Raw genomic sequence first — 17,820 nt, 5'->3', positions numbered from 1 at the left:
TTTAGTGTTCAGCTTTTTAGTTACTTCAACCACCTCATTATTCGTCGGAAGAAATTTCATTCACTTCTTCCTTTTAGTGTTCAGCTTTTTAGTGACTTCAACCACCTCATTATTCGTCGGAAAAAATTTCATCAACTTCTTCCTTTTAGTGTTCAGCTTTTTAGTGACTTCAACCACCTCATTATTCGTCGGAAGAAATTTCATCAACTTCTTCCTTTTAGTGTTCAGCCTTTTAGTGTTTTTCAATTTTTCACCCTTGGGAACACTTAAACTTCCGTTTTTCCTCCACTTCATCCGTTTCTTCCTTCAGTCTTTTAGTGTCGTCCAGGGCAGATCGACATAGCGCCGTCAGTGTCTTCAATGTTAAAAATACAAAAAATAGCAATATTATCACATGACATCATTTAATTTAAAAGATAAAATAAGCGTGACCCGATGGACCTTTCCCCGACCTTTGACCCTCGGAAAATTCTCCCTATACTTTACCATTGCAAAATTGCCAGGGCTATTTTAAGAGTGCTTTTGCGAGCTTGCGCCTGTAAAATGGGGTATGTGTGTCAAATCATCATTATGATTCATCGCACACAACAATCTGTTTTTTAATAGTACCGGTAAAGAATTTCAGGCTAGTCTATCACAGCTATTTCTACACTAACTTTTATTACTGCAATTAAATTAAAACTCCTCGAAAGACAGAGAGATCATTGAATTATCTGATTTTTATTCAAGTTCCCAAAACACAACTGAAAACTAACGAATAGAGTTCAAAAACGCGAAAACGAGGTAATGTTTACAATCACGCTTGAAAATCTGTCTGAGTGAGAAAAGTTTCTGAGCGGATGCAAAAAGGGGACATTGTTATGTCACTTTTTGCATCATGCTGATTGGCCAATGTCACGAAGTAAACAAGGAAGTCGATGCTCGGGGAAAGGTCCATTCCGATCTGGCAATGACAACTTGGAGATGATGTAATGAAAAAGTATGCCAAAAGAATTATACACTGCAAACCGTAAAGAAACTCTGCATGTTTTGAATTTGTTTCCGACATATCATTTCTGTTAGACTTTTGGAAAACTATGAAAAAACTGTGACCGTTCATCTGGTTGGACTGAAAAATTTTGCTGCCAATGGTTTGCTAAGAAAACTATCACAAACCGTTGGTTTTTTTTACAAACTGAGACACATTTTGAATCTTAAAACATTAAAAGCAGTTTACTATATCTTGTTTCACTCTCGATTACAATATGGTATTCTTTGTTGGGGATCAGCATCTAGGTCTTCATTACAGCCAATCCAAGTTCTACAAAATAAAGCACTAAGGTGCATATCATCAGAGCCCCAAAATAAATGTTAAAATTATTACTTTCCGATTAAGATTCCTGGGTAAATTAACTACTTTACTTAATTTAAATGCGAAACCTTTTTTAGTAGGGTTAATACAAGTCATATATAAATCTAAATTTCAAAGATAAATTATATATACTAAACCTGTAAATTTGACACTTGACAAACATATTAATAAATAAATTGGCGAATCTTTTCCCTTTTGACATTTTCGTAGGACTTAAAAGGTCGCTAATAACGTGCGCGATTGCACTTTGTTACAATCGCGGATTGTTTTCATCAGCATGGCGTGTTTTTAAACATCTTTACGCTGGTGTTTATTCTCCCTAAATCAAAAAACTCCTTCGGCATATACATGTATAGTCCACAATGACAACGATAATTGCTTTTTTGTTCTCGTGGAAAATTATGAGTATAATCAGAAAATCATATTACCATGTTATAGTCATCGGCAACGAAATGCTAAAAATAATAATAAAGAGGTAAATCCGCAACTTGAATTTCTTGATTGAAAAACGACATTCTAAAATATTATAACTTAAAATGGAAGATCACACTATAAGTTTGGTTTTTAGCAGACTCGCGGTCAGATTAAAAACGCTTTTATAGGCATTGTAAATCACAAAATTTAGTGTTATGTTAGGTATTCTTTGGTTATTCATCGTAGTAACTGCTAAATCGAAAAACAGTCAATTGCGCGCGCGATGTACCTTTTTTTTATTCTGAAACTAACGACGGAGCCGCATGCAATAAAGTGAATTTCAATCGTTTGTATTTTGCCCGCCCCTTGTGATTTTTTAAACGGCGATATCTTGCTCAAAAATAATCTCGTGTGCGAAAGAACAGATCAGGACAAACCCAAGATTGCAAAAATACGTCTCCAATTTATTTAGAGTTGACAGTTTATCACGTATTTTATGTTATTTTAGACTAGTATTCTTTCATTTCAGCAATCCTAATAGTACTCTCGAATCAAACGTGAGTAACGATGAGCACAATTAAATTATAACGACAAGACGCTTTTAATGCTTGCATCGTTCATGAATTGAATATTTTATGCAACAAAAATCTCGTTATCCGTTTTTTCTAATCGCGAAGAATGTTGTGCGGGAATTTCCGATTCCAATTTCCAACCCCCCTTTTATGAATCCTGGCTGCGCTCCAGCTTATAAATAATGTCATTTTTTAATTCCGCCTCTTTGCCTTATTTCGAGGCTATATTGTTGTCAAAATTCATCAAAGCTTCTTTGAACAGTTACAAAATTAGCCAAGTCATTATTTTGAAAAGTAATCGAATAGCTCGCGGAGCCCCTGTGCTTCTCTCGCGGAGCCCTGGGGCTCCGTACGGAGCACTTTGAGAACCTATGCTCTAAACTCTATCACAATGTGCTCTTAGTGTTGAATTAAGGAACAAAATATCTGCTGACTCATTCTCCGTTTTTTTATATTTATATTGTAGCAATCAATTCCGACTTTTTGGTAACAGTGTTAAAAATTGGTCAGGAGCCTCGATGACCTTCAACGGTCCTGCATACTGGCCAACACAAAACGATGTGTAAATTGGATTACTAATCATTGAAATTTTTTTTTACTGTTTTTCATTGTTTTCATTATAATCTAACTCTATAAAAAATGATCGATATTATTTAATATTTTTTTTTCATTGTTTTTGTTTAAATAAATCTCTCTCTCTCTCTCTGACGGTGGTTTGTTTGTCTCCCGGTTTACTGGTGCTGATGTTGTAGCTTCCGGCGTTGTCTCAAAGACCGACGAAGACGTGGTGTCACGGGACCTAAATTTATTAATCCTTACTTTGATGTAAGCATTATTACCCTTTGAGAGAGGATAAAACGGATAGTTACGCTTTCGTTGTTGAAATTCTTTTGGCATGCGCGCGGTGCTTTGCAGTATTTGTAAACGGCCTCGTTGTGGCATTCGGTGTATACATGCCCTGATGTCCGTGTGACGACTAGGGCTGGGCAAAATATTAAAATAACGAATAGCGAATCGAATATTAAATTATTCGAATGGCACTTTACTATTCAAATATTGGGTATCACGTGATCTGTGCCGCTTCACTTGGACACCGAACGTCTCTGAACCGATCATGAATTGCGCGAGAATTCACCTGCAACGCTCGCTAACAGACAAAAGCGACAAATTCGAAAAATCGTCTTTGCGTTGTGATGTTATTTGTTTTCTTTGCGTTTCAATTGTTCATTTCAATTCCCTATTTTGCAAAAAAGGGTACCGACACCGTTCCCTAAATTTAGAAACGTCAGATCAGACGAGATATTTAAAATAAATATCCCAGATTTTAAACTCCGTATGATTGGCGGCACGTGATTAACCGTTTCATGCATGAACCAAAGATAAATTTGTTTAACGAAAATTAAATGTTGAAATAACTTTCGTATAAAACCATACATAGTATAACACGAACAAGCTATGACCACAAAAGAAATGGCAGGACATAGTTCTTTTAATGTACTTTCAAATAATCCCTTTCATTCCTGACCAAGTAATGTTTCGAAAATATAAACATTTCACTCGGGCATGCATGGCAGGTGGAGTGTAGAAATCGTGAACAGGAGTATAACGTAAAATCAATCGTGAATTTCAATGTAACAACGCGCACTGTCTCGTTTACGAATTGTTGTATCATCGGAAATGATTACATTCGTTATATTTTGGGCATTTTTGCACTAATAAATAGGGCGTGACATTATCAAAATCGTCAAAAGAAGTTAAAGTGAATTTACAAATTCCGTAAACAAAATTGTGAATTACTCGGTAACGATATTAGCTATAATGATCGCGGGGTTTGCTGAAAGAAAACGTCGGAACTTGAAAGAGTTAGTTATAATTAGCGCCTGGATATCTATAAGGCACAAAAGTACAAAGGCGCAATTATTTTCAGCATTGGGTCGCTTATGTAAATTATTATTCAAGAAGCGCTGTTTATTAACGTCATCTCGCCAAATGGCCAGGCAGAAATGCCTTTATTGCCGAATTATTTAGTCACTATTTTGAATCAACATTCGGGATTGACGCAATCGCAGCTTTGTGAGGTTTACCTGTAAAGTAACATAGACACCATTAACCAGTAACCATACAATTAACCAGTAAAAAAACGTTGGTATCCGATGACACTGACGGCAATGACACTGTCGGTGGGGGTGGCCTGTTGGCGTGTGCTGTGGGTTGGCAGGGTGCAGTTGTGTGAGTGTGGTTGTTTCGGTTGACTCTTGGGTGTTTTGTGTCTGTAGGAGTAAGCTGATGTTGGGATCATAATGCTGTTTGCGTGCAGTGCCATTGCCGTTCATTTAGTGTTGTATGTTTGGTTGTTGTCATGGAATTAGCTGTCATCAATACTGTTCAAATGTTGTGCACATATATAATTGTTTTTATTCTTTTAAAATGTCTGTCATAAATTATTTTCAGCCTTTTTTGCAAATTGTAGTAGCTAGTTTAGTGTACTGGGTTCTAGGGGTCATTGTGGTTCTATTGAAAGTGTCTCCGATTTCAGGGGCCATCAGTGTTTTTATGGTGTACGCTACATCTGGATGTTAGGTTGGAAAGTGCCTAATTCCCGTGGAAGGAAAGTCTCAAATCTGAGTGACCACAGTGACCTGATGCTATAGCATGTATATTGGTAGATGAATGTAATGTTACCGTATATTGCTAATTTGTAGATTGTCTCTGACTTGCAAGTCACCCGTTCACCCTTCAGCTTCAATGCCCACGTGAATGAAGATGCGTTAAAAATCTCTATAAGATTTTATTCGTAAATTTCCACAACACACAGAATACAAATCTTATAACATTTATCCAGACTAGCTTAGAATGGTTTACAATTTACATCGTCTTCTCTCTCTATCGAAAGATATCGGAGTCGTATTTATACGTCTATCATACTTCTAATTAAATGCTGTAAACGTGAGCTCGTGATTCACGTTATAAACAGAAATTCCTATTATCTCAACAAGGGTAATTAGGTACATCGTACGAATGGGAACTTAGATATAATTATTTCAATCAGTGCCAAAGGTCTTAGGAATATCAATTTTAATTTGATAATGACTGGGTGGAACATGTAATGTTCCTAAAACTGGTGTAATTTGATTCCTACGAAAGTCTTTGTTCGAATTTTGGGAAAAATTAACTTTGTCATGATGATTTCAACATGAAATGGGGTACCTTTGGGGGTTAGTAGCTATATTATCTCCCCATCTTACTAACTGGAAGTTCAAAGCATTGGCAACTCTAATAAATTGAAAATATATAGAAAAATACAATACGCAATGTTAAAATTAATGATATAGGTCAAAAAAAAAATATTTACATGTATATGATCTACAATGAGACAAGACATTGAAGTAAAGAAAAGTTTATAGAAAGAGTAAAGATTGTAAAGTAGAATTACAGAAGGATGGCGTATTTTTATTTGAAAAATTTTGGTTTGGACGGTTAAAACATATTTTCAATTCAATGTATTTCGCCAAGTTAAAATACTTATACTCGCTTTATCGCATTGTTACGATTTTGTAGACCTAGTTGGTCAATATATGCTTGTCCCATGTCGGGATGAAAAAAACGCATTTTTAAGTTTATGCCATCTCAGGGCTTTTTTGAAAAAATAACGCTTTTGGATACAATTTTTGTTTAACGAGCTTATTATTTCACCGTTCTATATGACGGCTTTGTAAATAATTAAAAGTATGACTCGCTCGAATCTACTTTTAGAGAGCATTTTAATGATAACGAAATCTATTTAATCGAAAAGAAATGCTAACCACAAATATTTAATAATATAAATCTCTTTAAAGGTATTTGAAATTAGAATATTCAAAGTTTTACCATTAAATGATTTATAAAAATTGAAAGCCGAATGAAACGCCATGTATATATATATAAGAAGAAAAAGAAGTACTTTACCTTAGTATTAGTGGAAGAATGAAAAATGTCTGTCTCAATGAGGAGAAAAACCTGCAAATCATGAAACAAATTGTGGAATTACATGCTCCTGATCTGTATATCCATTAGGTATGCGCGACAATTTCTCTATTGTTCGGAATCGAGCGCGTGATTTACCGTAAAACAGTCCATGTAGTTCATTGTTTTCAACAGTTCGTTTTTTGATTAGGTTTTTCACCTCGAACATATATCATGTTCTAAAAGAGTTCATTTCGATCGATGTTCAATACAGTCCATATTCATGATTTTAACGTTTCCAGAGTCCGTTACCATAGTTCAACTGTTTTCAATTGAGATTATTGTCTTTTCATAATGTTTTTGATTATTTCGGCTTGTCAGCAATTTGATACTTCACTCGTTGTTCCAGGCAATTTGAATCTCCCCGACGTTCGTAAGTTGGTCGAATTTGATTTTTGCACGTTTTGTAGAGACGGTTTCTCGGCAATTGTTGAAAGCTTCTGCTTGGTCAGCTTTTTGGTTGATTCCGTCCAATTGTTGCTTGTCCTGGTTGTTGTCCGTTGATCTGGTCCGTTTCAGAAGGTTAATTCAAGTCGGTTTTGTCACCATTTATCACATTCATTTAACAACCATTTATGCTATAATGCCATCTACCACTACGTAGTCTGGCAGACGATCTTTTTTGAAGACGTCGATTTTAAACGAGGTGTGCCCGTTGGAAATTGAGCTCCCTCGGTGCCAGTTCCTAATAGCATGTCCCACCATTCCGCGGCCAAGCTGGTTAATCTTTGTGAACGCTTCGGTGTACGAAGTTTCAAACGGAATTCCCGAATGTAGATCCGGTTTGTAGCTTCGCTTTTCAGTGTCACAGTAATGGCACTCTTAGACGTTTCCATCTCCATACCTGTAGATTAAAAAAAACTCTTGCCGCAAAGGTTAGGATTCAAGTCCCTTTGCGACCTTCAAACAGCCCCTCGATTTGATCGCAGAACTTTCTTGTCCGCGAGTTGTTTCTGAAGAAGACCATCATCTCTGCGAATTCCACGTCTTTGTCGGTCTTTAGGAAGAGCGTCCGAGGTCGAGATGCTGCGGCAGGAGACGAAGACGCGACGGCGGCGTAACTCATCTTCTTTGTCTTGTCTTTCGTTTTTTTAGTGAATCTTTTCGCTGTTGAGGGCCTAAACTAGTGAAGGGTTGCCTTAATGAAACAGCGACACCAACATTTCAAGAAGATTCCGATCTGAAGATGACAACTTGGGAAATGATGTATGGCAAGTATGGCAAAGGAATTAGACACTGTAAACTTTTAGATAACTCTTGCAAGTTTGGAGATTTGTTTTTGACATACCATTTCTGGCTTTTGGAAAACTATAAATAAAACTTTCAACATTTATCTGATTAGACCCACACGTGGAAAAATTTTGCTGCCAATGGTTTGCTATAAAACTATTACTGTAGAACAAATCAATGCTCATTTTCAACATACACTATAGTTTTATTTACATATGTAACAAATATTTTGTGCCAAATGTTAGACACACATTAACTCTTTATACTAATTGTATCATTTCAATCAATACAATATATAACCAGCATACGTGACAACAACATTAGAATCCGATCTGACATAGATCATGGGTCAATTTCAACGGGAAAGCAACCCCCATCATATTCTACAAATAACTTCACAGAACTTCAATCAAGAACGCGCATATAATTTTGATATATACTTTAATTAACATTTGTGTTGAATTTCTGAATTTATTGAAAAAAAAATATATGTAGTGTTTGCAAATCGTGACGTATTTGCTTTAGTCCGGCAGCTCCAAAACTGTACTCATCTCGTTGGTTTGGACATGTATTCGAGGGCGCTAAGTGGTCTCCGAGACCACTTTGACTTTTCCGAATCGAACCGCTTCGCTGGACTAGTTTTAATGGACATGTAATCAGGCCTAATGACAACTTGGAAATCATGTAATGCCAAAGTATACCAAAAGTTCTCTTCACAGGTCTACTGTGTGTTCATCAATTCGGGAAGTGCGCCAACCGCCCTGTTGAAATTGATATTACTATTTTCCTTGAAATCTTTGCGTCATTCAAATTTTACTTGTCGTTTGAGAATTCTTTTCACCGTAGAAACTACATAACCGAAAAAACTTACTTTAACAAACTCGTTGGCGGCATTGTTACTATAATACACGGCACAACAAAAGGAGCTGCTTCCGAAATTTCGCCAAAAGTTTTTTTCATACGCGTGGGGGATTTTAAAAATTTAACCAAACTTGCCGAATATTTAAATGAAAAACGATCCATAACGTTGCACCAAGATTGACAATAGAACAGTGTGCTTATAAAACCACGCCATTTTTTCTAATATCCATTGACTTCGATTGGATTCGTAAATGTGTTTAGATTTATTAGTTTGTCACGTGGACATTGTTTAAAAGTAGATGAAGTGAGTTTTGCGTGAAACATAGTATAAAGTATACTATGTATGTAAAACTAAAGTAGAAAATGCTAAATTAGGTCTTTATCAGCACGGCACGAACTTTATAATATATACGTTTATAATATACCGTATTTCTCGGTGTATAATACGCAGGGCTCTTTTAGGATGGATTGTATGAAAATATCAAGGTTCATGCATATTACGCATGATCGAATTCAGTCACTCACTTCGGTCACTTGCGTCGACCGCATTTGGTATTTTCGGGAAGCCAGCCTAGCAAGTTTCACTGTGATTTAATAATATGTTTCAAGTGTTTATGACATTGACAGGTCTGTGTCTGTCAATCTCGGAGTGCTGTTACCCAGATTTGAATTATCGTGCTGTTACCTATCTTAGAGAATTTTGAAAATGGTTGGGGAAAAAAGATTTGTGTGCGTTAGGTTTGCCCGTTTGCCGATCGGTCAAAACGAGAGAAATGAAACAAGCCGCAATTCAGAGTGAGAAAAAATGATTTAGGAACATTCAATTTTGCCGATACGGTAAAACAGAAATGAGGGATGCCAGACTGGAGGACAACAACAATCAAACTATCGATTTGAAGTGACGTTCTTATCACTTATATACACTGGTTATTGAAATAGATGCGTTGTCCTTTGTTAGACAAGATAGTCCATTCTATGGGTGTGATTCTACTGCAACAAGCATGATCTGGTTATTACGGACTTTGTCACATAAAATTAATAGAAATAAGACGGAAAGAAAACATGTGTATTTTGCAATTGCATGTAAAATATCGATCATGATTTTTTGAAAATTTTCTATAGGCTACCAATGTATAATACGCACCCCCTAATTTTGAAGATGAAATCTGAGATCAGAAGTGCGTATTATACACGGAGAAATACGGGTATATTGTTGTGTGGGATCGAATCCCATCCTCATCGCCAATGTTCCCTCTAATTTTTTGTAGTATGTGTGCGCAGAAATTTTGGTGTGTGCGCACTTTTTTGGAAAGGACTAATATTTGTGCAAAAACCAATGAAGAAATTTTGGCGTTCTAACCGGATAATAAGTGGGCCAACAACTACTTTTTCAACCTGCCAACCGAAAACATTGTTACATCACATCGAAATACGTCTGTGCGCAGTAAATCTATGCGTGTGCGCAGCCTCTGAAAATTATTTTCAAGTAATTTAAATATTAGGCACAATACGCAATCTCTCATTCACTGATGATAAACTGCTACGTATACATCCGTACATAGGAATAATTATTTAGGGGAACCTTTGGTTGGGTGGACGTATTGTGGAATTCGATAAGGAATCTAGCTTTCTTGTCATATAGATATCTACAATGGAATATGATATTCATGTGGGTTTTAGGATATTAGAATAGGATTTCATATGTTTTTATTGAACACCCATAGTAATAAATACATGCATGTCATTGTAAAATTCTTTGTTCAAGTCTACTGAAAAATGTACAGACATTCCGTATGTACCTCATTCCGCTGTAATAGAAAGTGTGATTATGGAGATTTTTTGCAGGCGGAATTTCTGACGTCTTTTTTCCGAATTTTTTCGAAAAGATGTTAGCTTCCCGTTACATTTCGTTTATTAACTTATTATATAAATACCAGTCCTATTTCTCTTAGCGAAATTATGAAGACAAGACAATAAAAATGTAATTTTTGCGCGTAAAATTTGTAATTTGTTGGATTGGAACTTAAAGTAGCAATGAACAAGAGAGTTTTCGAGAAGATTGGAGGGTTGCTGTATTGGCGGTGCTACAAGTGTTGTGCTGGAAAAGTGTTTATTTGTCTTTCAATGTCATTTAAAATTAAGCAACATATATTCTAAAGTATTGTATTAACTTACGATCAAGGTTTCATCTGTAAAATTCGATTTCCACGCAATCAAATTCCAGGATTTTTTTTTAAATTTGGAGTTTGGCAAAAATGTTTTTATTAAACCGGAATCGGGCGAAACTTCAACAAATGTTTCTTTCATATTCGATTGATAAAAATTTGTAAACGATTATTCATTAGTTTTAGTGAAAAGCATTTATGTAAACAACAACAGTAACAAACAGGAGTGAAAATTCAAATATACTAACCCTGAAATCTAATCTGAAATACTTCTCTATGCACAATGTAGGCGCTAGTAAGCTGAATGCATGACCCGCTCATTGTTTAAAAAATGCCTTCACGGATTGGCCGACGAACAAAACTTTTGAATTCCAAGTCGGCCAGTGCCTCTCTGTCTGTACTTCGGCATTTTGCCTATGCTTTTGTTATAATGTGAAATATTGCAACAGGCCAGTACGGTACCGGTATGACGGTAGTGATTTGTCGTATATTTTATGAAAGTGTACCGCAAAATTAGTAATTAATCTGTCGCTCTGTTGCTTGTCGTTTTAATCGCGTCACCGTAAGTCTAACGTTAGTTAGAATGTGTAAATATTTTATTCCAGCACATTTACTACTACGGTACCTACCGGTACCGTACTTACTTTTTCTATTACAGTACTTTTATTCCAGTACTAGCCTATTTATTGGCTTATGTTTATGATACTGTAATAAGAGCTGAATAGTGTCGAATTTGTTTTTGTGGGAATGAATCTCTCTACGTAAGTTACGATACTGGTACCGTACCTAATATTAACATTACTACATTTTTATAGACAGATATAACGTTAGTTTACGAATGAGATTCAAAATTAATGCAGAAATACCGCATTTATTGGATTTAAGAATTTTGATAATTGAATTTCTGTAATCTAAAATTGATATTTCTCTGTAAAATTTGTTGTTTTGCATGTTTTAGCTGGGAATAGCCATATTTAATTGTGTTGACTTACTGCAGTACTGACTTGAAATTTACTCCGATTTCAATAATAGCCCTAATATTAAGACATTAATTTTAACATTGAGTGCAAACCTTCCTTTTATGAAACTGTCTGGGCCTTTATATCGGCACTTTACAATTATAGAAATAAATAAAAGTAAATGCAATCTAATCTGATTTACCGACAGACCGAAGGAAAAAAGTTTTACCACAGCTTTCATGAGTTTTTAGCAAAAATTCGCAATTATTACAGAGACGATCTCGCATGATCTGACACATCTGTTGTCGTTCCAGACGCCCTTGTTTCAAAAACAAATACTGTGTTGCTTTTATTAAATCAAATGGCGATACATTTGGGTACTGTGCCCCACTGTACTGTATTACAGTATTACGTTATTATTTAACATACTGAAATATTGAACATTGTAGTATCCTGCTTATGGTCATCTGTAATACTGGGATATTGGTTCATGCTCATGATTAATATGGTTTACAGTGTTAAATGGCTATTAAAAGTTGACAGGATACCGCCATGACATTTCTGTCATTTTTCTTCTTTTCACAGTAACGGGTAATAATTTGCAAATTTATATTGGTTATTTACAGTTGAATAGGTGTTAAAAATTTAGGATGGTTAAAATTGCTTTGTACTGTTAGACAATTGCTGATTCTGACAAATGATGGACGCCAGTCTGCACAATTTTTGAAAATTGATATAAATTGACGATTTACAGCCAAGTACATCCAAAATGGCTGAATTTTCAGATCATAGTTTGAAACTTTCGGCAACAGCAAGTTCTGAAATAAGTGCTATGAACTTTATGAAGTCACCCAATCATTCTTCAGTTGAGCCTAGAGTTTGCCTGGTTGATAGCGCTGCAAACAATAGCGAACTTATTCAGGCTTTAAATAATATAAATATACCATTTGTCGCATCTAAAGATGGTTCTGAATACATTGACTTGGAAGATGATCAATATGAAACTATATTTGTACTTGAAGAGTTCGACAGCGAGTATTTCCACAATTTAAAACATTCTGTTCATAGGGTCTTGGGATCGCCGGTCATAATGCATGTTGCTCTTACAAACGAACCTTTGCCGTATACATACAGACCCCAATATTGTAGCTGTATGCAAGGATTAAATCTTTGCTTCACCAATTTCAAAACTAAAGAACATTTAACACGGCTTGTCACAACTTGTCATTACATGGGAGCTTGTATAAAGAAAGATATGAGTGCAAAAATTGATTTTCTCGTTACTAATGGCTTTCACGGACCAAAATACCGTACGGCTGTCAGCCTTGGCATACCAATAATGAGAGAAGATTGGGTTCATTTGTGTTGGAACGCAAGAAAAAGAACTGGAATTCATGCAACTCATGATGAATTTGTTTTTCCATGCAAAGCGAAACCTTTCGAAGGATGCGTTTTGAGTTTCTATGGATTCCCTGCTGAAGAATGTGAGCATATGAAAGAGCAAGCATTGCAACAAGGAGCAAAAACAGCAGACATCGGGGATTCATCATGTACACATGTAATCGTTGATGAAAATAACGTTACGAGTCTTTCATTTGAACCGAAAGGAAAACTCTTTGTTGTTGTTCAAGAATGGTTCTGGGGCAGTATACAGATTGAAGCCAGAGCTGCTGAATCAATTTACATATTCGAAATGCCCGAAACAAAACAAACAATGACAAGAAGTTCTACATGTTCATCATTACTAGGTACACCACATAAATATAGAAAATCAAGTTGCGAATCTGGAGTTTCACGAGCCTCATCCTCGTCGAAATATTCCTTCAGTAGAAAAAGATCAAGAATGAAGGAAGAGACTTTGGCTAAATTAGCAATGGATTCTGATACGGACTGCGGATCTCAACCTGCATCAAAACGAAAATCTACTGATATGACTACGTGTATGAACGAATCATTAATGCTTGACATTTCAAATAATATAAAAACAAGGAGTTCACCCCGTCAATCTGATTCGATGAAAGATTCATCAAATAACGCTGTAAAAAAGGCTGTGTCTGCCCGTTTTCAAGTTGCGATGGAGTTTTTACAAACCGAGAAAAATTATGTTGGAATATTAAATACAATTATAAACGTCTTCAAAAAGCCACTTGAAGATTTAAGACAAGCTGGCGGACCTATACTTCCTGGCGAAAATATTAAAGTAATATTTGGATCGTTACCTGAAATACATCAAGTACACACGAGAATGGCAGCCGATTTGTCAAACGTTATGGAGACATGGGGTGACTCATCCTGCGTTGGATGTATCGTCGATAAATATGCTAAAGAATTTGTGCGTTGTTATCCCCCTTTTGTAAATTTCTTTGAGATGAGTAAAGAGATGATTGACTCGTGTGAATCTACAATGCCCCGATTTCATGCATTTTTGAAAATTAACCAAGCTAAGAAAGAATGTGGAAGGCAAACTCTTGCTGAATTACTTATCAACCCAGTACAACGTTTACCCAGAATACTTTTACTTTTACAAGATATTAAAAAGCACACAGAAAGGGAAAATAAAAATCACCCAGATGTGTTGGGAATTCAAACGGCACTGGATGCAGTTAAAGAGGTAATGACCCATATCAACGAAGATAAAAGAAAAACGGAATCGCAAAAACAAATTTTTGATATTGTTTATGAAGTTGAAGGATGTCCACCCACAATTGTTTCTTCACATAGGCAGTTCGTAACTCGCTCAGAATTGATCTCAGTTGACGATAATTTAACGAGTAAAGGAGATCATGTTTGTCTATTTCTGTTTACTGACTGTGTTGAGATAGCCAAAAGAAAACACGGCGCAAAGACACAAAGTTTTAAAAGTCCGAAAGTTCACACAGGAATTCAATCGGCTGCGCGCTCTCTCAAACATATCAGACTCTTGTCACTTTCCCACATCAAAAAAGTTGTCAATATAAAAAATTCTGATGATTGCCAAAGTGCTTTTTCATTGTTCTGTCGTACGCCAACAGATACTCAAGATTGGTTGTATACTTTCAAAGTTGTGACATGTTCAAGTACATGTGGTGGCCAAGTTGACGAAAAGGACCAGGAACCTAATGCAACTTTAACGGGAGATGAAGGAAAAAATAGACTGCTACAGCTCATTTCTAGACATCGTGCTAATACTGTTTGCAAAACCAGTGATGACAATTTTATTCACACTCTGTCCTCTCAAGATTTAGATATTAGCACTACAGATATTGGTTCCACTTTTGGAAGGGCTTTCCGAGCTGCTAAAAAATCACATAGGAAATTGACGCGTGCTTTTTCATTCAGTCGGACTCCACGAAATACGGTACAAAGAGCCGTTTCAACTATGATGAGCCCAAGTATGAAAGCAGTAGCATCAAACAATCACATAACACCTGGATTAGGTGCAACACCTTCCCGTGCATGGCCCGCATCCAAATTATTTGAAGACGAAAATGGCGATGGTTCCGACTACCATACTGGATCTTCAACTTCTGGTTTGACGCCTGGAATGAGCATCAACAGTCTTTGTACGCCTAAACGTCACACTAGATTGTCGAGTTCTTCAAGTTATCAAGCTGAAAATGAGGAGAATATATTCACAGGATCGCAGTCAATGATGAAACCTTCAATGAGTATGATGAGTTTACAAGGACCTGCAAATCATTATCCGGGAATTCTCGCTCACACCAAAGGTCATGAATTTCAAGCTCCAACTCCTCCAGTGAGAAGAAAAAGGGGTGCTGCCAAGGCTGTAAAAGCGGCCACAGTTGCATTGGGCCGTGCTGGTTCTTTCAGGAGAAAGAATAAAAGAGAATTACAGTGAAATGTTCATGATTTTATCCATGTTTCTTAAATCTGTTCATTTGAATAAGACTACTAATACAAATAAATCAGAGTTGGAAATACTGCATACATAAAATTTCATGTTTGAAATCATTGTAAAAAGCTTAGGTGTGGAAATAGGTAGAATTTAAAGTTCCGGCCTGTGAATATTAATTTCCTATCGGAAGAATTGTAAAAAAGTAATACTAGCACATGAAATGATTTTGCGAAATTTGCCCATAATAAGCATCATATGCATTGCTAAGCTTATGCTAAGTAGCCAGCTTCCATAATATGTAATGGTAAAGACGGGAAATTTACAATATAATTATTTAACTGATTCAATATTTGGGGTTAGAATTTGATATTGAATTCCCTAATCTAATTCACTGATTTGAGTATCGTATTCACGGGCCATGAGGCGCAACGTCAATCAATTGCTTAGATTATAGGTTTATCCACACATAATGTGCATGGTACTGATTTTGAGGGTAGCCAATAACGCACTACCTGATCCATACATTAGGCGCTATTTGAAGTGCATTTTATGGTCTCTAAAATACGGTATGTAGTTCATTATTTGTCATCAACGAGTGGTATTAATATCCGTTACTTATCGAACTTGTACAACTATTTTCAGCTATGTAGCTGAAAAATCTTATATGGATTCCATCCTTTTCTTATTTCTAAACCCTTCAAAACTATTTGTATTTTGTGGTATCGATTTTATCAATCATTTTGAGTCTTTTTTTTGACTCGTCGTTGTTATATTTGATTTTTGTAATTTCTGTTCTGCTGTATATGTAAACATCACTGCCGCATTATCACTGCCTAAAATTTGTTCATATTTTTGACCTGACCAATCATAAATAGTCTCATAGTAATACATTATTGAAAGTTCACTCCAGAAAATAATTTCTAAATGGCATCTTTGTCTAAATAATTTATGATTTCTAAATTTGAATTGGATATTTTAAACATTTCATTCTGGTGGGCCTTTTTCTGTTTACCATTCCTCTGAACTATCAACAGTCACTCATAGATAGGAAGCTCTAAAATTTGTAGTCAATTTTGTGTGAAGAATCCTAATCAGTAAAACCATGAATGAGTCTGTGGGCTAGGGTTTACTATTAACTGAGGTACAAACATAACCAGGGTGACCAAAACCAAATACGTTCTGAGGAAATATTTTCGAATATGGGATATCGAATACATTCTGTATTGGGGGCAGGTTGTCTCCATGTTGATCACATCTAAAACAACATAAATATAGAAGGTCATTGTTTTCTCTGTGTTGTATGTTATCTCATTGTACGGTTTGATCTGCTTTTCAGGCGACTCAGTCTTCAATTCTCGAATTAAAATATTCTAAATTATTCCTAAATTAAAAAAAAATTTATACCGAAAATAATAATTCTCAAATGTATTCGATTTTGTTTTGGACCTCATTGCGCTAAGACCTTCGACCAGTAATGCCAATATATTTTATTCAATGGTGAAATTCATTCAACCATTGGTCCTTAGTTCTTTAGCATATTTGCTTTGCACTGCTATAAAAGTTGCCTTTCGATTTTGGTAATATAATTTCTGCTATTGTGATAACAGCATTATTTACTCAGCAATTAGTGATCACTGAATATTTCTCGAAACTGTATATCGATAATCACCAATTAATTAATAACAGCTGTAACTGACAGAATGATTTTTTACTTGATGGAATTTGTGAAATTCAGGTTTTGGGGTTTTAATATAATATTGTCACACGATGCTTGTGAATTTGAATAAATAATCATTTTGAATAAAATAGGGTTTATTTTGGGTTTGTTGCAAGTAATTTCAAACTAAGTAAATGGAATTTTTTGCAACAGTTATCTGAATATATTATCTGAAATTTGATCAAGTTTGATTATTTTAAAATGTGATTTGTTTTGCAAAATTTTTGCTTATAATTGTTAGAATTGATTGAATTACTTCTTCGTCTCTCACTGGTTATTTTCTCCCCAACTGAATTTGATTTTATTAACTGAGACATACAAGTGATTTTACAGCATTTTTCAAATGTTTTCAGTTGGGATTTTGTGTGCTTTCTATAATATCCCATATTCCCATGCATGCCTGATTTGAAATTGCTTATAATCATTAATATTAGGTATTGTAAGTTCAGTATGCACCCTATTTTCATTGCTTCTATGGTGTTTTCCTTAATTAAGTTTCAGATCTATTTAGCCTTATGATGTAAAAATTTTGTTTATTTTAATGCCGGTATTTAAAATCGAAACGATCACACAATAAAAAAGTGGGAAAAACTGGAATGATAATTTTGGATTATTATTTGTGATTGAAAACACATACACAAATACAATGATGCGTCTTTCAACTGATGCGAACTATTCTGGAGGTTCAGGAGATGAATTGGGACATGTGTGAGT

General features: G+C 35.5%; 2 protein-coding genes across 2 annotated transcripts in view; both read left to right on the top strand.

The window, feature by feature from the left end:
* Positions 1–12,172: 12,172 nt before the first annotated feature.
* LOC120329458 (protein ECT2-like) lies at positions 12,173–17,601 on the top strand. The gene has a single exon (XM_039396098.2). It carries the CDS (start codon positions 12,324–12,326, stop codon positions 15,390–15,392), a length of 3,069 nt encoding a protein of 1,022 aa, XP_039252032.2. The 5' UTR covers positions 12,173–12,323; the 3' UTR covers positions 15,393–17,601.
* Positions 17,602–17,674: 73 nt separating this feature from the next.
* The window catches only part of LOC120329459 (uncharacterized), a 29,057-nt gene continuing 28,911 nt past the window's right edge, over positions 17,675–17,820 (top strand). Inside the window, exon 1 of the mRNA XM_078118515.1 lies at positions 17,675–17,814. Within this exon, the coding sequence (XP_077974641.1) occupies positions 17,753–17,814 (62 nt within the window). The 5' untranslated portion in view covers positions 17,675–17,752. The remainder of the gene's footprint in view (positions 17,815–17,820) is intronic.

The sequence above is a fragment of the Styela clava genome, chromosome 12 (genome assembly GCF_964204865.1).
Source record: "Styela clava chromosome 12, kaStyClav1.hap1.2, whole genome shotgun sequence".
Lineage (NCBI taxonomy): Eukaryota > Metazoa > Chordata > Ascidiacea > Stolidobranchia > Styelidae > Styela > Styela clava.
This window is presented reverse-complemented; position numbering and strand designations above follow the sequence as displayed.